Raw genomic sequence first — 23,497 nt, 5'->3', positions numbered from 1 at the left:
ACTAAATAATTTTGGGTCTGAACAAGGTATTAGACTTCATGACAAATAATATCCTGTGGACAAAGGCACAAAATAGGTCACAACCTGTAAATGTGCAAGTAGTAGTCGAAGTATTGACACTGTATCCTTATCTGAGTCGCCGCCCCCCCTGAGCCTGGTTCTGCTCGAGGTTTCTGCCTCTTAAAGGAAGTTTTTCCTTGCCACTGTCACCAAGTGCTTGCTCATCGGGGGATCTGTTGGGTCTCTTTAAATAAATTTATAAAGAGTTTGGTCTAGACCTGCTCTATATGTAAAGTGCCTTGATGTAACTTTGTTATGATTTGGCGCTATACAAATAAATCTGATTTGATTTGATTTGATTTGATCTGAGTCACACGCAAACATTCATAGTCAACCCTGTCCACATCAACAATGTCATTGGATCTTTTGTTGAACAGGGTTTCAAATCAATCTATCAATGAGGGCCTATCATTGTCGCTGTCCCAGTGGTACATGTACAAATACAACAATCACTTCTACTTTTCCAGCATGGTCCAAACCCAGGAAACATAAACATGTGTGTGCTTCTGCGGTTAATGTAAGATTTAATGTTATATTTGTTGCCAAAGAAGTTAATACAGTTGAAATGTGGTATTAGCAGGTGCCAACAATGGTAACAAGCAAAAAGCCAAAGCTGTTATTGACAAGAAAACACAAGTGTTCCTGCATGATCCATGCCCTAATTACCTCATTCTGCCCTTTGGCTGTTCCTGCCACCTTTGCTCTTTTATCCCTTCTGTCAATTGTACATTATGCCATAAATCTTCCTGTCTGCAGGCATACTCCCAGGATGCCTACCTAAAAGACAATAAGCCATATTCAGATGGGGCACAGAGTCTCCCTGAGCCCCCACTTCTCTCCTCAACTTCCACAAAGCCTACCTCCACACTCCCCTCAGCCCACAGCCTCCTGGACAACCACCAGTCCCAATCTGGCACCAGCATCTCACCACTGGATGACCACCCATCTGTTGCTTCTACCCCCACCTCTGGCTGGCCTGGGCCTGAGGATTCTGGTCATTTTACGCTGCTAGGAAAGCAACGTGGCAGCTGCTCTCTTGCCATCAGTGCGTTTGACTTTCACTTTGCTAACCACAATGCTGCCATTGCATCAGCAACATTGCCTCCGCTAAGGAAAAGCAGCCTGCCAGCCTCTACCCGCACCCATGCTGATGCCCTATGCCACCAGGCTCTGTCAGACTGGTACTACAGCCAGGCTGAGGCTGCAGAACACATGTCCCCATGCCACCGCAGTATCTCTCAGGACCATTTAGCAGAACTGGGGCTAAGGTTGGCACTTGGTCCTGGACCTGCGTCTGCCACTACGGCTTCATCAGAGCAATGCAGGAGAGAAACCTTCAAGCGCCACCACCAGGCAGCTGCTGCATCCCATGATTCCTATTGGATAGCTGGCTGGGGTGGGGTGGCTGGACCAGAAAGTCGGTCATGCTCAGAGAGTCTGCTGGCAGCTTATGCTGAATATGAGCACAATTATGGGCGTTCTGTTGAAACACTGGCACAAGCCACTGCACTGGTCTCACAACACTATGAATACACTTCACCAAGCTCCCACATTACCAAGCTTAGCAAGCAAACCAATCTGAAAGTCTCAGGAGGACACCAGCATCAAAACACAATGACACCCCCTATCACCTCCACAGGATCTCTCAGCAGGCAATCAGGCCAGCAGGTGGCTGAACCCCAAACAAGACGAGTAAAAGAGGAAAGCAAGACAAGACGAGTAAAAGAGGAAGTGCTCGTGGGCTACAAAAGCTACAGCCACAAAGGAGGTCACTTCCTGCAGCAGGCCCACTCCTTCAGAGAGCCCAGCTACAGGGGCCCCCACCTAAACTTGTGCGCCGGGAGGAAGAGCAGCCTTGCAGACAGTGAGAGGAAAGCAGCACTCAGGCCCCAATCCACACCAGCCCTGCCTGTGTCAGAAATGGAGAGAGCCCCACTGGGTGGGAAGAAGGAGGCCATCCCTCCTATTTCACTGAATCAGGAGGTGGTGCTCAGGAAGAATCCTCTTACAGGTTGTCAGACCCACACTCAGGCTCTTCATCACCCCCACCACAAAACACACATGGAGTCACCGAAGACTTCTGATTTCACGCCTTCCTCTTCAGTCACTCCCTCTCCTGTCCCTGTGGGGCCTGGCACCAAGCACAGGATCAACAGTGGACTGGCACAGCATGCTTATGACTCCTTGTCTTCTATTCCCTTCATAGGTCAGTGATGACATTACATTTACACAAATTCTGTTAAAAATGACATTGGACACGTCTTCAGTCTTTTTTATTTTGAATAATCATGCTGCAGCACAGCTCTTCAACATTTCATTGACCTCAAAATTTAGAAATGTTTTCTGTTTCTATCCTTTACACCTCTCATGAAAAACTGTGTGCTCTGGAGGCAGAAATGATAGACTTGCAACGGGCATGCTGGTTGTTAGTCTGGTCTATCTTCCCTCTGTCTACTCCTGCACCCTCTTATGGTATCAGTATGTCAGAATACTGTCATATTGTAAATTTTGGTTTTTGGGAGAGTCGCACAAGTCGCACACACACATACACACAGATGGTATGTCCTGTCTGCACCCAATCTTCATGTCTCACTATGTGTGGGACTATGCTAAGGAATGCTCTGTGGTGTTAACATAGTCCCTCTCCCCATGGCCACCCTCACTTCCTCCTCATCACCCATGTCCTCATTTGTCCAGCTTCATTCTCTGGACTTCTGTCAGTCTCACTCAGCTGAACTCTTTGAGAATTAGACGAATATACAGTGCGTTTAAAGAGATTCATCCAACCCTCAGTGTGTTTGGAGTAAAACTGATAAACATCAATGGGCTAGCCTTAAGCACGCATTTATATTAAATGGTACATATAGCAGAAAATGTAATTTTTGGCACTATTCATTGTATGAAGTATGAACAAGTCTGGACTGTTACTACAGAGACCAAAATCCCTCCACGAGCCTGCACTTCCTCTTATAACACACTATAACACACTTATAGCAGTTAATAATAAATAATTTCATGAGAATCAGCAAATCATATTCTCAAGCTTAGCTTTTGGTGATTGTGTTCCTTCGACTTGTACCACCTCATCCTATGAGAAACAAACACTCACTCACTCATTTTCATCCGCTTTATCCGTCTCCGGGTCGCGGGGCTGCTGGAGCCAATCCCAGCTCACATAGGGCGAGGGGTGGGGTAGACCCTGGAAAGGTCGCCAGTTCATCACAGAAACAAACAATAGTTTTGTTTTGTTTTTTTCATCAAGAACAGCAAAGTAACACCTCATGCCCTGAGATAAAATGTATCCAAAACTAAATTGGAATTGTATTCAAGGTATTCCTTTAATTTGCATGTATATATTAAACCCATGATTGAACCCATGAAGTAATAATAAATGTAAGTGATTTTATTCACTAAAAGTTTGAAACACCCAACCATCTTTTCTGTACACTTCATGACCATTCATTTTGACTCTGTCTCATCCTACTTCTTGTGTTCTCTGGCTTGTCTTTTGTCTCCTCAGGCAGCATTAAAGGTCGACGCTCATCTTATCTGCTGGCTATCACCCCTGAGAGGTCAAAATCCTGTGATGAGGGGCTTAATGCCTTTAGGGAAGAAGGCTGTGTCTTCTCGTAAGTCAAGAGCTTCCATGACAAACAAGCTGTATCCACCACCAGTCCTTGTTCTTGTCCACAGAGAGGAACAGATGCTCTGATCCACAAAATTCCACCACCTCCCTTTAATTCAACTGCAGGACATGTCATGTAACACACTGTTGTTGTATTTGATAAGAATTAATTTCATTGCATGTATTTACCTACATAAAATGTTTCCCTTGTATATGTAGGGGAACCTGCAGGAATAAGAAATGGTGGTACAGAACAAACACAGGCCTTTCTAAAAGATTACCTTATTTCAACAGAAGTGGATTTACTCCAAAGTAACTGCAGTTTCAGGAAGTTTATTAGCTGCCTCACCTGTTTGAAACTTTTTGATGTTTGTTAGTTTTTTCTAACTGTTAAACGTGTATGTTTGTCTCTTACAGATAATTTCAAATAGCAACACTGGACACTTGTAGTTGTTGTAACATGTGTTTTATGTTTCACAGCAAACTACCAAAAAGAGTCAAGAGTTTCTTCACTGATGGGGTGAGCTATTGCAATTACTCTACTTGACATTTGACGGCAAAACTGAGTACAGCTTCACTAAAATATCCAGCATTGACCAACAATGCTCCAGTGTTCAGGAAATTAGCCTTGAATGGAGATTGCATCACTGCTGTCAACACTTTAGTTGCAGTGATTGGTGGTAAACTGACTTGTTGTGTTGTGGTTGTATTCTGGCGCCTGCACTATCGATGTATTATATACATATGTACATATATACATATGTATATGTATATATGTATGTATGCATTAACGATTACTTATACACAAGATCAAACACTGTATAATTACATTACTAGGTAAAATGCCCATTTAGATTTACGGAGCACACAGCAATATTGTAACGAGGTGTACTCAGTGTGGTGGTAGCCTGTGCACATACTTCCCTTAATTTTCCAGTAATCAATGTGCATAGTGTCCACTTTGAACACCTTGATAGCTCTACATTCTGTTTCAGTCCCTGGAGAGCCTGCAAGCTCAGGAAGAGGCCCATTCCAAACGCCACTCTACCTCTGAACTAGGAACCATCACTTTCAGTGATGTCCGCAAGGAGGGCTGGCTACACTACAAACAGATCCTCACAGAGAAGGGAAAGGTAGAACATGCTGCCTGTCAAATTCCAATCTGATAGTGACATCACTGTAAAAAATGTATTCTAAGTAAACCTCTTTCACATCAAACAGAAGTAGTCAAAGGCCAACTGACCATCCCCCATCAGTAGCATATTCTGTCATCTGTAGCTGAATTTGGCTATTTAACATTGCCATCATGTACTGATTGAAGAAATTAACTAAAAGTAACTCTTCATAATGTCAGCACTATGGTAGCTGTATATGGAGGGGAACCTGCAGGCTTCAACAGTGAAAATACTTCACGTTGTACTGTATAGTTTATCAAACTCATCTCCAAGCTGGTGTTTACATGTGCACGTGAATATGACTATAGAATATATAGAACATTAATTCTGCACGTTCTATAGTTACATAATAGTCTATTCCAAGATGTTCATTCATTACATCCAGTCTGCATTCGTTTGCCATGTGAAAAATCCAGACCTTAACAGATCTGTGTTCCTGTTTCTGTCTGTTGCCATTGTAGAAAGTTGGTGGTGGCATGAGGCCATGGAAACGTGTCTTCTCTGTACTGCGTTCCAATTTGCTATTCCTCTACAAGGACAAGCGAGAGGCGGTCCTTCATGGGGCAGGAGCGGGGACCAGCCAGGATGACCATCCCCCAGTCAGCATCCGTGGCTGCCTGATTGACATTGCCTATAGTGAAACAAAGCGTAAGCACACCCTAAGGCTGACCACACAAGACTTTTGTGAGTACCTGCTGCAGGCAGAGGGCAGGGACGACATGCTGACCTGGATCAGAGTGATCAAGGAGAATAGCAAGACTGAAAATGAGGTTAGACCCTTATCCGCAGTTCATCTTAAAAAATTTATACAACGCACACATTCTTTCCTCATTCATGTTTTTCATTTGTTCTAGGAGATTGGTTTCTCAAGACAAGCGCTTATCAACAAGAAGCTGAATGATTACAGAAAGCACAGGTCAGACTGATTAAATCTGTCTACATAGTCTGCATAGCTAATTGTCAGGGTCTAAGCATTTCCTAAGCAATAACTGTCCAAGAAAGAAAAACAAGGGAGCCAATTTTTTACATAACACTGAGGTAAAGTACACAGGGATTTCCTGGATTCCTTTCAGCCTCCATTTCAAAGAATAACCTTTGACCACAGTGCATTTCATTGCATTTTCAATCATCTTTGATTGTCTCTCTGTGCAGTCTGACAGGTAATAAACCGGACTCCTCCCCTAGAGTACATCGTATAATGCCCCCCTTCCTCCTGGCAAAGACTGACAACTCATCAATTAACCGTACCTCCAGGGCTGGTGGGTACAAATACAGCTCTGATCAGTGTTTGCAAAGTTTTAACGGCTGGTTAGAGGCAGCAACAGTTAGAACACACAGATTGATAGTTTTTTTGGTCAGTGTGGTTGTTGGTGAGTTCATTGCTTTGGCCCAGATAGAGCCAAACCATTGGATTAGATTGTCATGGCATTTTGTGGTTTTCTACAAGAGCTGCAAAAACCAGGAGCAAATTCTCAGCTGTGCTACTGCTGCTAAACTTTATAGCAGTTAAAGAAATAATGTGTGACACTCTATAATAAGTGGAAATGTACAACTGCTCACTATCAAAACCAAGGACACTGACGGGATTAAAGCATGGCTGAATAAACATGAGCAACAATCTGCATTATGGTTTCCATCCATACAAGAAACAGTCCGTAAAAATAAACCAAATGCATGGATGAATGGAGGTTGTTTTCTTTTTTATCATTGGATCACCATTGGATCCACACCAGGAGTAGTTATTCCATACTAGTTATCTACTGACATACTAGGCATGAAATATGTGTGCACTCAGATGACAACAAGGTACTGTGGGGAATCAACATTATGAAGAAAACCAAGAAGACAGGCAGTCCAAAGGCTTTTGGTGTACGACTGGAGGACTGTCAACCTGCCATCAACCATAAGGTAAACCCCTGGTGTTTAAAATTGAGGCTAGAACAGCTGTAGCAGCAACATAATTCATAGCACATGGACTGATAACATTGACATTGACATTATTGTTACCAGAAGAAAATAATAATCTGGGCTACATGTGTTTGTCATGTGAAGAAACTCTGCAAAAGAGGCATACCAGATTAGTATCAATCTGATTTCGAAGTTCTCTAACAGGTAGCTTTTTATCATCATGATATTTCATATTTAATTGATCTGAAGGGACGACTAATTCTCATTTGTTGACGATAATTAATTTGACACTGAAAAAGAACTCTTAACATGGGTTGACATTTAGATGCTATTACACAACCTGAGAGCCCTTTATTCAATTATATCGATCAGACTAGTGTTTATCTTGTCACAATGAAAGTAACAAAGGAACTCTGTGGCTCTCACCTTGGTACTTTATTGCTTCCTTCATCCTTCCCTCCTTACTGGTTTCTGCCACCTTTTGTCTTCCTCCTTATCAACCTCAAATCTGTCTTTGTTTTTGCTCTTTCTGCAGTTTGTCCCTTTGATAGTGGAGATGTGCTGTGGCGTGGTGGAGGCAACAGGTCTAGAGTACATTGGCATCTACCGGGTGCCTGGTAACAATGCCATGGTGTCAAACCTTCAAGAGCATCTCAACAAAGGCATGGGCATCAACACTGCTGAGGAGGTGAGAAAGATATGTAATTTTAAAGAATAGAAAAGAGTGCTTAAAACAATGAATTGTGTCTTTGAGTTTGATGTAAAAACCATTAATAATTTTGCGACGTTGTACAGTTCTCCCTAAGATATACTAAGCCCGTCCCCACATGTCTCTACAGAGATGGCAGGACCTGAATGTAATTAGTAGCCTGCTTAAAGCATTCTTTCGAAAACTGCCTGAACCTCTGTTCACTGACGGTGAGGCCACTCCTGTGGTTATCATGAAGCATATCCTGATTATAATGAATGGAAATATTGTTGCATGTTGTTTGCATCTGGCCAATGGCATATTCCCTGTCTACAGACAAATACAGTGATTTCATTGATGCCAACCGGGTTGAAGATGCAGAAGACAGACTGAAGACCATGAAGAAATTGGTACATATGAAATACAGAACAATGAATATGTACAAATGAAATCTTTGTGACACTATTTCCTGTTTGTCTCACTTTGTTACCAAGATCCATGACCTCCCAGATCACTATTACCACACCCTCCAATTCCTAGTGGGCCACCTCAAGAGGGTGGCGGATCATTCTGAAAAGAATAAGGTGCCCTGCCTGCACTAATTTGGTTTTGTATCATGACTGTACACAGGCATGATACTAATGTGTCATTACATGTACTTGTACTGTGTCATGTATGACTGTATTTTCAGATGGAACCCAGAAACTTAGCTCTGGTGTTTGGTCCCACTCTGGTGAGGACATCAGAAGACAACATGACTGACATGGTAACTCACATGCCAGACCGCTACAAAATAGTGGAGACACTCATCCTGCATGTAAGAACCAGTATCTTTCAGTGTGAGAAATAGTGTGCTTTTTTATTGGTTGTGTCAGTCATTATGCGTTGACAGTGTGTACTAATTTTGTATTTTGTTGCTTCAACAGTATGACTGGTTCTTCAGTGATGGAGAGCTTGTTAAGGAGGAGAAGGTATATTGTCATAGTATCATGAAGACATTTTGCAGTTGGTGGAGCTTAAAAGTATCTGTTCCCTATATTCGATTCTTCTGGATATGTGTATGCATGTCTGTGTGTGTGTGTGTGTCTGTGTGAAGGGTCCAGTAGATAAGCAAGAAATGCAGCATGTGCCCAACATTGATCACTTGCTGTCCAACATCGGCAGGCCAGGCATGCCAGGAGAGGCATCAGGTGAGGAGACAGACATGTTTATGAAACAGGGATTTTGTCTGTGTGATTGACCGATAGCTGCTTCAGTAACACCACCAATACCAAAGTTAGCTGTGGCTGGTTTAATTCACGATTTAGTTTCTTTTTGGGCATTTGTCTGGCTCTCTTTTGATTATTGTTCTGTCTTTTTATACTATCCTGTCTTTGAACACACACCTGTAGCTTTTTGCTGTTGTTTTCCAGTGTTCTTCTTGTTGCAGTGACTGAGACTCCTATAGCGATATATTGCTTGTGGGTCCAAAGAGCTTATGTCCTTGGTGGAGCCTATGGTAATCACAGCCAATGAAAACTCATGAGTAACACAGTCTGTTGATCCTCTGCTGAGAGCTGTCTCTCTGGCTTCAGTAAAGGATGCTGGTCCAAAATAGTTCTACCCTAAATTACCACTGACATTTATTTCTTGCAGTCATATGCTGACTGAATCAGTTGTCTGTGTTGACTATATCGATCGATCATCTTTCTGTTTGTAAAGATGTGCTCCCCTTAGTAAACATAGAAGTGTTTGGTGGGAGAGATTGCCATCTTATTTACAATAGCATAATAATTGCTTCTGTGGGGAAGACTAAACAATGGCTTCAATTATTCCAGATGGATGCAGATGCAAACTCAACACTTTTTTAAACAACAAAATGTTTAAAGCTACAGATTAAGTGATCACACAATTAGTATCTTCTTGAATTGACTGAGGGATAACTTGGAAAGTGCCACACATTACTATTGTTTCCGTTGAAGAAAGCATCTACATGTTTATGAAACAGTCTAAATGCCAGCAGCGGATGGTGCCATGCAGCATAAGCTGTTTCTATGTAAGTCAGAAAGAGAAAAAATTATTTGAAGAGATAGAAAGAGGCACAGAATCGAAGTCACCAAATTTTACATTTATGCTCAAATTTAGTCATGCTTGCAGTGCTTCTGTTGTGAATCCACAATCCACTGAGAACTCACACATGGTGAGCACAGAGATTAAAGCTGACTGTTCTTCCTGGTTGGTGAAGCTGAGTAAAAATTAACACAATCATCTTTGTACACAGAATGAGTCTGAAACAAAGCATCAATATGAACTATGGTAGACTTTTAGACTGTGCTATGTGAAGCTATTTCAAGTTTCTGTGCAACATATAAACATCAGCAGTCAGAGCTGTCACTGGCAGAGAACTGACTATCCCAAAAAAGACTTGATATATTAACCTCTGTCAATCACTGACTGCCTGACTTTTCGTTTGGCTAATACACTAACTGACGGGGTCTGTTTGACTGCCTCTCTGACTTTCTGACTGACCTTCATGTTGTGTCCTCCTCATGCATGTTAGTGGATGTGACTTTTCTGCACGTCAATGCTCATGATCATGTTTCCACTTCTCTCTCTTTCTCTGGACTTTCTGCTCTTGTTTCCTGAAGCTGAGACAGTGGATCAGCCTCTTCGGTATGAACAAGTCCACTCTTGCTCTACTGTATGTGTTTGCTGTTTCTTTTCTTTTTTCTTTTTTTAAGTATTGATTTGTTTTTTTGGGATCAGATGAATGGATTCATAAAGTTTCTATCAGTGATAGTTTTCCTTTCTCCCCATCTCTTTGGTTGTGTTGAAGACACGTTCTATCTGTATTTTGTGCTGAAAGTCAAGAAAACAGCTCTAGTTGTTTTTCAGATTTTAAAGACCAAACATTAGCTCATTGCTAATTGTTCTGTTATCTAGGGTGTGTTGTAATTAGTTAGATAGCACACATTTGTTGCACTCTTTAGACTGTCATCTGTTCAATATTAACATGGCTCTAATCTTATTTGTTTGTGACAGATTCAACCACTAGTGATTCTTTGAAGTCAAAGGTAAGGCCGTAATATCTTACTTGCACTTGAACTATAAACTGAAATGATAATCATGGCTTATGAAAAATGTACTTTTATTTAATCTCAACCTTACAGCATTCTGCAGGCTCCAAGAAAGACATTCATGCCAGGGACTTCCTACCCAAGTCCATCATCTCTGCTGTGACCCGCAAACGTAAAAAATGCCTGAGTACCTACTTACCTGGAAGCAGTGCTGATGAGGATTCCGAGCATGAGCCAGTCAAAGCCAGTAACTATGGCGGAGGAGAAGGAAGGGTAGGGGAAAAAGAGGAAGATAGAAGAGAGGAAGAGGTATTCAAGGAACAACATATCCATAAACCAGAAAAATGTAAGGAAAAGGAAAATGGCATGGGATATGGAGAGACCATAGAGAAAAGTGGCTCTTTGGTTAATGGAGGTGGGGCTTTGAATGTTGTGGGCAAGGGAACAAACAACGGGTCAAAAACGTTTGAAAAGGACACCAAACAGAGAACACCATCACCAGACACTCCACATCAGCTTTGCCCAAACAGTTTACTCTGCTCGCACCAACAAATCCTTGCAATGTACCCAAAACTTTCAGCTGCAATTAGTTCTCCCTCCCACTTGAGACCTGACAATCCGACAAGAGGACACCCCACAGTCCCCCTCTGGATCCCCCCCACCCTTCTCTACCAGGCCTCCAACTTTCGCACAATTCAGGAGCCAGACTGGAATCAACCAGTGCCAGTACGCTATGGCAGGACTGGAGTTGGAAGAGCAAGGGCAACATCCATGAATCTAGACCTTGAGCTAAGCAGGAATGGGGATAGAATCAGAGGTGGGGGGCAGAAAGAATGGAGCTAATCAAAGTCATTGAGGCACTAGGTCAGCAATGCTGTGTTGGGACTTCCAAGGGTTCACTCGTAGACTCATGAATTTTTTTTTTTTTTTTTTTTGGTTGTATGGAGTTAACGAACTCTTTGACAGTGTCTCTCTGGCATCAACACATTCTACTGATCAACATTTCATTATAAATGCATTTTTAATCCAAAATCAAACCTACAGCAACATTTTCTTTGTAAAAAAGTGCTCTATACATTGTATGAGTTTGACTTCTTCAGACCTTATCTCTATCCACCTTTGAAGTTGATGGAATTGTGCCACAAACTTATATTTGGCTGGCCTCAACACTAGTCTTCATTGTCCTGCTGATACAAACCTCATCACACACTGACTATGCATGGCTACCTCAGACAACCCTCCATCAATGACCCACACACCATTATCACTTTTAAGTATTATGTAGATTATAAAGTTGTGCAGAAATTTGAAACATTCAAGAGGTATGTTGATGTAGTCAATTGTTTTACACCATCAAAGAAATATTTCAAGTCCTGTACAAACAGGCTTTAACTGACATTTCTAAAATGTTTCGGGAATAAACAACAGAGAAAGCAAGGCATATTAGCAAACAGTGTATTTCATTGTGTGCTTTATATACAGAATGTTGTCAACCTAGTAGTTTTCAGTAATGCCACAATGGGAAATCACATTGCAAAAACGGCTTTGTCAGCCCTTTATGATCTCTTCCAAAGCCTTCAGTGGATATACAGGGAATGCCAATGATCTATGAAATGTCTCTCTCTGGAGCATTTGACCCAGGCACCATTCCAGCTACCACGCCCTTAAGCACTAAAGCATGGGTTAGTGCTCAAAACATTACTATTGTACTTTTCTCTGTGTGTGTGTATGTGTGTGTGTATAGAGATTGGTGAGAGCTTTGAGCATACTGAGCCCATTTGTAATTTTTGAGGCAGCTATGTCAAGTCATGCCAAAATGTTTTTCCAGTTAGAGTAACTGCACAGTATGGCGATGTAGTCAGCCAAGAGACTTTAGTATTACTCCAGCTGATCCACTGTATCAGTGTGAAATAAATATATATATATATATTTTTTTTTCTTCATGAAAGCAGATGAAACTGAGCAAATTGCCTGTTCAAAATCACAAACCACTGAATTTTACATGATTGATATTTGTCCTTCTCATATTTTCATTTTGCATCCTCCCAGAGTTGTAGTCCAAAAACTAGATGTAGCTGGACTTAACTGTAATGCTAACTAGTTTTGCACTGCCAGATTCCATGTTGGTTTCAATCATATCTAAATCATATCTTCAATTCTACTCTCTATGCCCTTGTGCATATTCTTTGTGCATTGTACTTCGTGCATGTACTTCATTACTGTGTGTGGACCAATTTTTGTTAACAATCGTTAACACTGCCTTTTAAGTTAACCTGTGTATATAGATATACATATTAAATTATTTGTTTTGGCAAATGATTTGTATGCATGTATTTTTTATCTAAGGTAAATGTGTTTCCTGAGTCCAATGAACCTTCTATGGTATATGTGTCAAACTCAAGATGCAAGAGCTTAAAAGGTCTGATTGTCTTAAAATAAATAAGTCAAAAGTGTACATTGACCATAAACTACTGATTATGTTACCCACAAAGTGACAGCATCCCACTAGATTGCAGTGTATCCAGATCAGTGCGATTTTCAACAATTGGAATTGAGAAATACAAATGATCCCAAAATGTCCAGGAAGAAAAAAACTGATGCAGATGGAAGGCTGTTTCATGAAAGGTGGTAAGGCGAATATATATTTGTGCTTCCAGGAGAAAAACCGGTATGTCTTTTGTGCTATGAGGCGGAGTACAATGTATGTTGGCATTTTGTCACCAAACATGGAGCCAAGTGTGTCAAAGTTAGCCTTCCAGAAAAACAAAGAACTGTCACAATTGCTGGTTGTATCGTTATTCTGCCCCTCTTGACCGTGACAAAAAAGTTTTGAACAAAGTTAATGTCATAATTGGTGTTGGATGATATTTTTCTGTATTCACTTGGATAGTTTGATTGTTGATTGATGGAGTAATGTGGGTTTCTTAACCTGACTAATTAAATGGATTTATGTTAAAATAACAAAGGAACTAGTAAATAGATTTTTTTTGGGGGGGGGGGTCTGTGCAAATGCATATGTAATATTTGTAATTTGAAGTAATACATTCAGTTATTGAAGGAGTAGTTACATTTATACTGTCTTACAGTTACATGTAGCCCTATGAGGGCAACCATTATGCTGATGTTGCCCTCGATGAAAATGAGTTTGACACCCCTGTTCTATGGACTGGGGCACAGATCAGGTCAAGCTTTGGGTACAACAGCAGCCTCAATCACAAGGAAATGGTAGAAGCTTAGAATCGCCAAAATTTAGCAGTCCGCAAAAGTATAAAAGAGAGGATAGGCCATTGTGTAAAAAATACACAAAAGCCTGCTGGACTATGTCAGATGGCATTTAAATGACTCCAAGCAAGGGAAACCAGATTCTCTTGTCTGATGACAAATTTGAGGATACTTGAAGGTGGCAGTTTACAGATGCTTCCCAATCAATACCTCTCAGTACAAATATACACCAAGAAGAATTGGATAAACTACCAAAAAGCAGATGTGCAAAACTTGGAAACAGCTTAAATATATGCTGGCATTTCTTGCTGGACCAGAAATCCTGCAGAAAAAAAAAATGGAGGCCTTCATGTTAAAATTGCCCCACGAAGACAAGACAATTCTGCCGTTTTGGTGAACACAGATTTTTAATTTAGCCTTTTGCTTCAGTGTGGTACAAGACTGTTGCAAGATTTGGGCAGTTTGAAATCTGCTCTTTGAATTTAGTGAATTTAGTTCACAGAGCCGCTGGCAAAAATCTGAGCTCTAAAGCCAAAGATCAACGACTTCAAACCTCAGTGGGTCAACATATGTCTGGTCTTGTCTGACATTCACAATTGAGTGAAATATTACAGTTTACAGAGATTTAAGAGAGAAATTACTCTGAAATGTGTTGAATCTGTAGACAAACCTCTCCCACTGGAAAGAAGATATAGTTTTCATATTGCTGTTTGACACTAATCTTATTCTGTATATTCCCAAGATATAGCTAAACCAGAAGAAAAGGAGTAATGACAACATTGGATAGAATCATAGCACAAATCTCGAGGCTCTTTATGAGCGTAGGAATATCTCCAAATTTAATGAAGGCAGCATCAAATTGAGTATGTACCTGCTGCCCAACACAATCCGGCTATAGAATCAACAAGTTTAAATAAGACTCATTTGCTGTAGGGAGGATTTCTGGATCCCTAGGTCTTCAATCCAACCAGATACTATCTCAAAATAGCCCACAAAAGTCTCCCCCTCCTCCTGGTGCAGACAAAGACAACAGAGGATGCCTTGCATCATATACGTTTGAGTCAATCCTTGGAGTAGTACGGATGTAACTCCTTGCACTTCTAGATCACTGTAGCAGAGCAGTGGCATTTCCGCTCACTTCATGAAGAAATTCTGCGACTCCTCTGGGCTTTCCTCAGCAGGTAGACTAGACCCTGAGCAACAAATGGCCACACCAGGAATAGGAAGATGGTTTGACCAGACACCACAAATGACCACCACCTCTCCTAAGAAAAAGAGACAAAATAAATAAATAAATAAATAAATAAAAAATAAAAAAAATCTACCACTGTCATAATGCAGACATAACCCTGTTCGAAGCATGTGCCGAAACTGAAGCCAAACAGCAAAGATATGGTCAGAAAATGCTACATGGACCCAAGGAGAGCAATGTAGCTCAATCTACACAAAGCTTTAACCACAGCTCACACTTTGAGTGTGAATGTTTTAATGTCATACATACAGCAACATACTCTATACATTCTACAGTTTTCTGAACACTCATGAACGACACCAACAGCTGTGGAACAAAACTCTTACTTATTCACCTGTGGATGTGATGCTTGTGCAGCACAATGCAGACAGGGTGTCCACTCTGAACCATGAGCCTGTCACAGAAACAGCAATAAGCTCAGAGCATGGAGGGAAGCTTCAAGTGTAAATTTTTAATCTTATCCACAAATTTCATGTCGAGACCAGAACAATCAATGAATATACTCCTGTGTCTGTATTGCAAATATGGGGATTCTTCCACGGTTTAAAAACAATGCAGGAAAGAGAGACATAATGAACTGTGCTCCCCCATAGATCAGATTGCCCCCTCAAATACAAAGCTCCAAATGTGGATAAATGTGGCACTGATAATAGTCATAATATACAGAATTCATGTATGTTTGTATGTACAGTAAGTAGTAGCTTTAGAAAATAACAGTCTGTTGAAAAACTAATGTTCAGATTATAGTTCAGCTTCTTATCAAATACATGCATACATGTGCAGCAGCAAGTCTCTCCACCACCTCCAGCCTGTCCATCACACTCCTCATGTCCTCTCTGAGCCTCCGAAGGGCCACTATGATCTGCTGCTGTAGCTGGGTCTCATGGAGCCTCTCTGTCCCACCTTCAGAACCATCCCCTCCTCCTCGTCCTCCTCCACCACCCCCACCTGGACCTCCCCACTGTGGACTGTCCTGAGGAACACAACCTATGGATCAGAATAGAGACAAGCATGACCAACATTGCTGGACATTGTACTTGAAGCTGAGTTTGAAATATTGGTGGTTGTGACTTGCGTTCTCTCCAATTGTGGTAGTAACCTCCCCGTCCCGTGTCTGGCCTCCTGCTGATAGGACCAGGACCCTTCCCATCCTCTGCTCCCTCGCCACCTTGACCTGATCCAACCTGTCTGGCCTCCAGACAAAGAGATGACTCCAACAACATACTGCCACTCTGAAAACCATTGGATTTGAGGACTGGAATCTTAAGAGAGGTCAAAAGTTGAAACAGGCGCATATGCATTTATATTAATACTCTATTTACATGTCAAGGTCATGAGGAAGTTGTACCTTGATGTTACTCCGCTGAAGTTGCTCCACTGAATCTACAGAGTCACAGAAGATCTCACTCTCTGAATCACTGGTTAACACCAAACACTCAGACACGCCAGAGTCTGCAGCATCACAGTTTTAATTACTTGAAGAGAATAATTTATGAAAGGATATTATCTATAATATTCTTACTACATATATAATAATTATATGTGTATAAAACATTGTTGTTCCATAGTGTTTGACTGATTCCAGGATGTGATGACATCTTATAACACAAAATTCTTTGTATGATTCAAAGCAGTCCTTAGTTGAACTGATGAACTGACTGATTTACAATGCAAAATCTGCACAAATCATGACTTATAGCTCAGTAAAGCATTTTCTGACAAAACATACCTAATTGTATTGGGATGTTTTATGCATGTCATTACAGAAATGTGTTGTTTGAATAATATATTTGCAAGTTGATTCCACAGATCCATTGTATATAACCATAAACAGCACATGTCAGAACAGTTTTGTGCAATCTACATTAAAATTTATATTTGCTATAATTCGGGCTGCAGCTATTGATTATTTTGATAGTCGAGTATTGCATCGATTAATCTAAGAATTTATTTTGTCTTATTAAATACAAATGTTAAAAAAAAACAAAAAACGAGAAAAGAGTACAGAAATTTAACCAAAATCTTTGCCACGCTGTGTTACCCTGTCGGCTCCACTCTGTGGACTTAAGCACTTTCAGTTTAAGTGCTACATCATCGAAGATGTGCTGATTTAGTTTGCAAGTTCCATTTTACAGTGGATGCACTGCACAGTGTTCTTGTTTCTTTGCAACTTATAATGGTGCTGCAATCTTGACATTTTCCATCTTTTCTCATTTCTTGGATTTGCTTATCAAATCAAATCAAATTTATTTATATAGCGCAAAATCACTTTTTATGGAGTTATTAAAGTGGTGACAGTAGCAAGGAAAAACGTCCTTTCAGAGGCAGAAACCTCTGACAAAAGTCGGCTCAGGGATGGCCTCATCTGTCTCAACTGGTTGGCTTGGCGAAGAACAAGAGCATGAGGAAAGAGGATGCCATGGGGAAAGAAAATCCATGATTGTGCCACTGAACCACTGAATTCAGAAATGTTGTGCATCAATAATAACCAACAATGTGAACCACAAGCACATTTTGTGAAATGTGAGTGTGTTTGTGAAAGGGATTAAATAAAGCTTTATTTCAAGTAAAATTGCCTTGATCATGTTTTGCAATTTAATTACTTGAGTAATTGCTATTACTACGTCCAAATCTGAATATAAGAACATCTGTAAATAGATGTTTGTGCCAAAATTAGGGTCATCTTTCCTGATCATTGCTTCTCCAACCCAAGACTAAAGTGATACAGGTAAGGATATCCTTTCTCTACTCTCTGGTGCTCTCAGGCTCATGTTTCCTGAATATCAGCAAATATAGCTACTACTTCTCCTCAACTGAACATAGAAAAGCAAATTAGAAAAGATGTACAAATTAGAAAAGATATACATCTTTTCTAATTTTCATGTCCAGTGCAGCATGCATCTAAAAAATTACCACTTATGTACAACTAATTAGTGCACTTCAACTCCACAAGCCCTTCTACTTGTGAAACACTCCTGTGGTGCAATTCTTACATACCACTCGGGATGGTGTTGGTAGTGAGATCTACAACCTCAGCCAGACTGAACTCCTGTTCTGGATCCTCTGGAAGTGAAGCATCTTCTTTATAATGATCCTGCTCCTCATCATTAGATTTCAGCACTGCTGGCCTCTCAGCATTCTCACTCCCTTCAAGATCTACAGAAACCAATACGCTGAATCAATAACAGTTTCCCTCAGCCGCATTCGCAGCCTGCAAATCTAAGTGAAAATGGAAATTTGGCTTGCAAAACTGACAGCTACCAGAGTTGAACAGCTATTAACTAGGTCTCTAGCTACAGGCACAAAAGCAAACGTATGTTTTCAAAGGATTAACTGCTCAAAATTTTCGAGTTATAAAGATGTTATACAACTTTAAAACTCCCTTGTCTCTCCATCACAATTAGTTTTTCACTATCTTTAAAGCGGCAGTAATAGGCTGTCACTTTCAATTTGAAATTCAAACATTCATTTGAATGTGGGGTGAAAAGTTCCATGAACCTACCAGACCATTTGAAATATTTTCCTTGTGATCCAGTAGAGAGCACTTTAACAAACCATTATCAGGTTGACCTGTCACATCCACTGGGTCCTATTGACCCATCAAATCAAATCAGATTTATTTATATAGCACCATATTATAGCAAAGCTATTTCAAGGCACTTTGCATGTAGAGCAGGTCTTGACCAAACTCTTGAAAGAGTGAAAGAGACCCAACAGATCCCCCCATGAGCAAGTACTTGGCGACAGTGGCAGGGAAAAACTTCCTTTAAGAGGCTATTAACTAATAATGAAGTAAACTAATGTTAATGTTTTCTTGAGAAACACTATCTTGAGGGGACAATTACAAAACCAATACATCTGAGGAGTGTGTGGAAGTATTTCAGATTCTACACCATGTATGGCAAAGATCAGTATTTATTTTTTTTTTATTCAGCTAAGAGTTGTATGTTATGGCTACTAAAGCACTTTAAGAGATTGATTGTGGACAAGAAGCACACCTTTTTTATTCAATTTACCTGGCATAAATTACAGTGTCCAAAAAAATAAATAGCTGTTTGAAGTGTCCAACAGTAGACATTTGCATCCAAACATCCTCAGAAAATGTAAATAATTTCATACAAAACAATAACCAGTTTGAAACTCAGAAACACCTACAGAATTCATAGATTTTCCATGACTGTCAGATTCAAAAGGTGAAGTGCACTAAAAGAGAGGCCATACAGCGATAACAGTTTCAAAAAATTTACACTGATGTGCTGTTGTGATACTCACTTTCCCCCGGGGGTAAATAAAGTGTATATCCATCCATTCATCCACCTATGTGATCAATCTCATTAAGTGATAGAAATAGTTATATAGTTGTATACCTCCACTCACCCCTTAGTCAGACATTAATGCACCCAGCAGCTCTGTTGGTGCTGTTTATTAGCTGATCCCAGAGTCACCAACCTTCTCTAGGTGTGAAGAGTGAATTTTGTGGCCGCGGCATATCATCAATCACCAGGTAGAGAGGCTCAAAGATGTGCATGAGTGAGGCAGTTTTCTCATTCATGGGCATTGAGTCAATGACCTGCAGATCAGTGAAATTCTTTGTTGAGCCATGTTATTTACGTCCATGTTTTCATCTGCTATCAAGAGACATTGCTATTTCGTTGTCTTTAAAGTCACTGTGAACTGATTTGATCAGGAAGCAATGAAGACCAACAAGAAGTTGATTAGATCAAGTTAGTTAATTTTTGAAAAGCAGTCTTAATGCGAAAATATTATTGCACCATTTAATTTCAAATGATCAATTTCGATTATAATCTACCTTTGAATTTACTATAGCAGGCCATGCTTGATAGAAATGAATGTGATGTACCTCCTGAGCTACTTTTTTCAACTCATCTACGTATACTGCCATGGCATTTTCACTGCTCATCTGTCCCAGGCGCCTCCAGGAATCCCTAACACACACACACACACACACACACACACACACACACACAATAAAAACACAGGACTTTTGCCTATGGTAGATATGTTTATATTATGGTCTTCTCTTATATTGGATGCAAATTCTTTACGTTTCAAAAAAGTGTATACATTTTTCCCTTTACCTTGTTGAGAAAATTTATGAAAAAACTATGTTACAACTTATCAATAATAAAGATATCTTTACTACGATCATTTAGTATCCACAATGCTGACACCTTGGCTTGAAGCATATTGTAAGATTAGCTCAAACTGAACTATCTGGTTCTTATCTACTGCGATGAAGAGAAGTTACAATGCCACAAAAAAAAGAAACCAAAATATTATTATAGAGTGGTGAAATGCGGACACTCATAAGCACCATTTGTAGCGACCCACTGGGTCCCAGAATCCAGGTCGGGGGACTGTGCAGGGTCCACACACTGCCTGCTTGTACAGACTGTAGAAACGCAACATCACCTCATAGGATGGCCGATAAGAGCCTGTAGCATAAGAGACATTAAATTTAAACTTTCACTTATTTCTCAATTGAATTTTGCAAAAACTGAAAAAAATCAGAGAAGTGCCAGCTCTGCATCTTCTTGATGATACGAATCAAAGCCTAAAGTTTTGTGAAGCCTCTAAGCATAAACCTCCTGTGTCAAAATGCCAGTGTTGGAAAAGATTACATACCACTTTTGGGGAGATTATGAATGACATCCACGGCAGCCTGAAACCGTTTTTGGTGATCAAGCACAGGCTCTGTCATTTCTTAAACTGGCATGACACTCGGATTTCAGTCTATCAGGATACAGATAACAGAGATGTCAGTTAGAAGACAACTTAAAAAAAAAAAAGATTTAGGTGAGAAGCAGTATGATCCATGTCCATTACAGAAATAACCACATTTTATCAAACTATATATAGCTGCTACTTCTTCTCAACTAAGCATAAAAAAAGCTAATTAGAAAATATGTACTTTTCACGTCCAGTGCAGCATGCATCTAAAAAAAATGACCACTACTTCTACTCCACAAGCCCTCCTACTTGTGATGCAATAATGCACTTTGAAGTCTTTTAAAGACTGTGACGTCAAATATTTCACAAAATCTCATTGAAAATGATCTGAAGCTTTCAGTTTTATTACTCTTTTTATTACCCAATTTAAGAGTTGAATGGTTAGGATACATCTATTCTCTGTAAATTGACACAGACTACAAATATAAACATGGGTAGTTTATTGTTGAAGTGTTCACCATTTGAAGCGAAAGTTTTACAGAGGCATCTGGTTGGTAGGTGCCTTAATCTCCTTAGCTGTGTCACTTATTCGCTCGATGCTTAAACTGAAATTACAAGTCACCTTTGCATGAAAAGACTGTTTGCTCCGCTAATGTTAACATGATTCAGAGACATAGCTGAGTGCAGGACACTCTATACCGGCCACCAATTTGTCTTCAAGGACTCCATAGTCCACTTAGGCCCTAAATTATTTTACACTGCTACTAATGCTAACCGCTTCGATTGTTGTTTACATCAAATTCAAAGCAAGACATCGGCTTAAATAAATGCCTACACGGTACACTGATAAACAATCATACCCCCAAACTCACCAGTTGCCGAATACAAGGTAATTTAATGTGACAACTATGCAAAGACTAGCAGCTTATGCTAGTTATTTTACGAACCCACTAAATAGCATGCTAACTTCACTTACCTCTGGCTGTGTCCCGCTACCTGCCTTCAACACCGTGTAAACCTCACACCCAAACCATAGCGCACACGGAGAGTTCGGTGCTTACTCCGACCCTAAAGTTCGCCTGTGAAGTGTTCATGGACTAACACAGAGTGAGACTCACCGATTAGTGATGTGTCATGCGCAGAAGATGCGACTCTGAGAGCCGATTCTTTGCAGTGAATCAGAAGAGCCGACTATCATCGAGTAAGACCTCCCAGTGTTTTCCTTTCGCTACTTCGCTCTCAGAGTGGCTCAGCCACGGCTCTGCTCGCTGCAGAACTTTGTTTTTATTGGCGGCCAATCCCATGCGAGGATATGGGATCATGCCATTCTGTGAAAACAGAGAGCAGACAGTTTAGAGAAGAGGAAAGTGTGCAAGTGTGCCTCGAAAACATATAAATATGAGTGACAACCATAAACCAAGCAGCACCTGGCTGCAGTTTAAAGAGCAAGTAACGTCAAAAGCAGGTTCCCTCACAAACCTGCATAGACATATCAGAACGCAACAGGGTTTCCAACACACAAACCATTAATTTTTTATCAAGAGCTTCAGGGAGAGAGGTTCATTTGTTGCCAAACAGGCTCCAGGACGCCAAAGAAAGTCCAGCAAGCGCCAGGACCGTCTCCTAAAGTTGTTTCCGTTGCGGGACCGGGCCACCACCATGGCAGAGCTTGCTGTGGAATGGCAATGGGCAGGTGTGAGTGCATCTGCATGCACAGTGAGTCAAAGACTTTTGGAGGAAGGCCTGGTGTCAAGGAGGGCAGCAAAGAAGCCACTTCCCTCCAGAAAGAAACATCAGGGACAGACTGATATTCTGCAAGGGGTACAAGGATTGGACTGCTGAGGACTGGGGTAAAGTAATTTTCGCTGATGAATCCCCTTTTCGATTGTTTGGGGCATCTGGAAAAAAGCTTGTCCGGAGAAGACGAGGTGAGCGCTACCATCAGTCCTGTGTCATGCCAACAGTAAAACATCCTGAGACCATTCATGTTTGGGACTGCTTCTCAGTTAAGGGAGTGGCCTCTCTCACAATCTTGCCTAAAAACACAGTCATGAATAAAGAATGGTACCAGAACATCCTCCAAGAGCAGTTTGGTGATGAACAATGCCTTTTCCAGCATGATGGAGCACCTTTCCATAAAGAAAAAGTCATAATTAAATGGTTCAGAGAACAAAACAGATTTTGGGTCCATGCCCAGATCTTAATCCCACTGAGAACGTGTGGTCAATCCTCAAGAGGTGGGTGGACAAACAAAAACCAAAAACCAAAAACCCACAAATTCTGAGTATCGGGGAGGTATTGATTATGCAAGAATGGACAACCATCACTCAGGATTTGGTCCAGATGTTGATTGACAGCAAACCAGAGAGAATTGCTGAGGTCTTGAAAAAGAAGGGTCAACATTGCAAATATTGACTTGTTGCATGAACTCTGTGTAATTGTCAAAACTACTTATGAAATGCTTGTAATTATATTTCAGTATACCATAGGAATATCTGAGAAAAACACCTAAAAACCGTGAAGCAGCAGACCCTGTAAAAATTTTTGATTTGTCATTCTCAAAACTTTTGGCCATGACTGTACTCTTTGGTCTCCTCAACTTCCAACAAGGAAAATTACACAAAATCAAGCTGCCCCCACCCCCCCAGACCAACAGCTTATCATTCTCCCATATTCAGTAATACAGTTAGGTTAAACAAACAAAAATCCTTTCACATATGCCTTCCCGTACCCCCATCTCCTTCCTCCTCTTTTAGTTTTTCTTCCTTTGTATTGATTTAGTTAGTACTGATTGCAAGCATCTATTAGATGCATACTGCC

At 40.6% G+C, this 23,497-nt stretch overlaps 2 protein-coding genes across 7 annotated transcripts in view; one reads left to right on the top strand and one right to left on the bottom strand.

Moving 5' to 3' along the window:
- arhgap23b (Rho GTPase activating protein 23b) overlaps positions 1–12,828 on the top strand; it is a 33,512-nt gene extending 20,684 nt beyond the window's left edge. Inside the window, exons 7-24 of one of the 5 annotated variants that reach the window (XR_003842214.1) lie at positions 817–2,266; positions 3,581–3,689; positions 4,166–4,205; positions 4,681–4,818; positions 5,322–5,630; positions 5,715–5,776; positions 6,013–6,119; positions 6,656–6,768; positions 7,304–7,456; positions 7,608–7,686; positions 7,793–7,866; positions 7,951–8,040; positions 8,148–8,273; positions 8,383–8,427; positions 8,553–8,646; positions 8,869–8,954; positions 10,478–10,509; positions 10,606–10,672. Coding sequence is in view for 3 of the 5 variants with exons in the window: in XM_029527147.1 (XP_029383007.1) it covers positions 817–2,266; positions 3,581–3,689; positions 4,166–4,205; positions 4,681–4,818; positions 5,322–5,630; positions 5,715–5,776; positions 6,013–6,119; positions 6,656–6,768; positions 7,304–7,456; positions 7,608–7,686; positions 7,793–7,866; positions 7,951–8,040; positions 8,148–8,273; positions 8,383–8,427; positions 8,553–8,646; positions 10,478–10,509; positions 10,606–11,355 (3,771 nt within the window). In the remaining 2 variants the exon portion in view is untranslated. Of the gene's footprint in view, positions 1–816; positions 2,267–3,580; positions 3,690–4,165; positions 4,206–4,680; positions 4,819–5,321; positions 5,631–5,714; positions 5,777–6,012; positions 6,120–6,655; positions 6,769–7,303; positions 7,457–7,607; positions 7,687–7,792; positions 7,867–7,950; positions 8,041–8,147; positions 8,274–8,382; positions 8,428–8,552; positions 8,955–10,083; positions 10,109–10,477; positions 10,510–10,605 lie in introns of all 5 variants that reach the window. The other 4 variants (XM_029527149.1, XR_003842213.1, XM_029527147.1 and 1 more) reach the window with 4 other exon arrangements.
- Positions 12,829–14,101: 1,273 nt separating this feature from the next.
- On the bottom strand, positions 14,102–21,914 carry acbd4 (acyl-CoA binding domain containing 4). 2 transcript variants are annotated; one of them, XM_029527151.1, is made up of 11 exons: positions 21,796–21,914; positions 20,633–20,740; positions 20,322–20,442; positions 19,848–19,932; positions 19,436–19,556; positions 17,984–18,142; positions 16,335–16,438; positions 16,062–16,248; positions 15,762–15,973; positions 15,321–15,380; positions 14,102–14,999 (listed from the first exon to the last, which is right to left on the bottom strand). In XM_029527151.1, exons 2-11 carry the CDS (start codon positions 20,706–20,708, stop codon positions 14,874–14,876), a joined length of 1,251 nt encoding a protein of 416 aa, XP_029383011.1. In that variant the 5' UTR covers positions 20,709–20,740; positions 21,796–21,914; the 3' UTR covers positions 14,102–14,873. The 2 variants fall into 2 exon arrangements, with proteins under 2 accessions (XP_029383011.1, XP_029383010.1); XM_029527150.1 differs by lacking the exon at positions 21,796–21,914 and adding an exon at positions 21,654–21,791.
- Positions 21,915–23,497: the final 1,583 nt, after the last annotated feature.

The sequence above is a fragment of the Echeneis naucrates genome, chromosome 19, assembly GCF_900963305.1.
Source record: "Echeneis naucrates chromosome 19, fEcheNa1.1, whole genome shotgun sequence".
Classification (NCBI taxonomy): domain Eukaryota; kingdom Metazoa; phylum Chordata; class Actinopteri; order Carangiformes; family Echeneidae; genus Echeneis; species Echeneis naucrates.
The sequence above is the reverse complement of the archived record's forward strand: the minus strand, read 5'-3'. Positions and strand labels throughout refer to the sequence as shown.

Bases quoted from the DNA above. Each gene is read 5' to 3' on its own strand.
- acbd4 (XM_029527151.1), bottom strand. From the start codon at position 20,708: ATGACAGAGCCTGTGCTTGATCACCAAAAACGGTTTCAGGCTGCCGTG. The intron at 20,443-20,632 runs GTATGTAATCTT...CTTATGCTACAG, and splicing joins TCATAATCTCCCCAAAAGTG to GCTCTTATCGGCCATCCTAT. The intron at 15,381-15,761 runs GTATGCATGTAT...TTTCTGTGACAG, and splicing joins AGAGACTTGCTGCTGCACAT to GCTCATGGTTCAGAGTGGAC.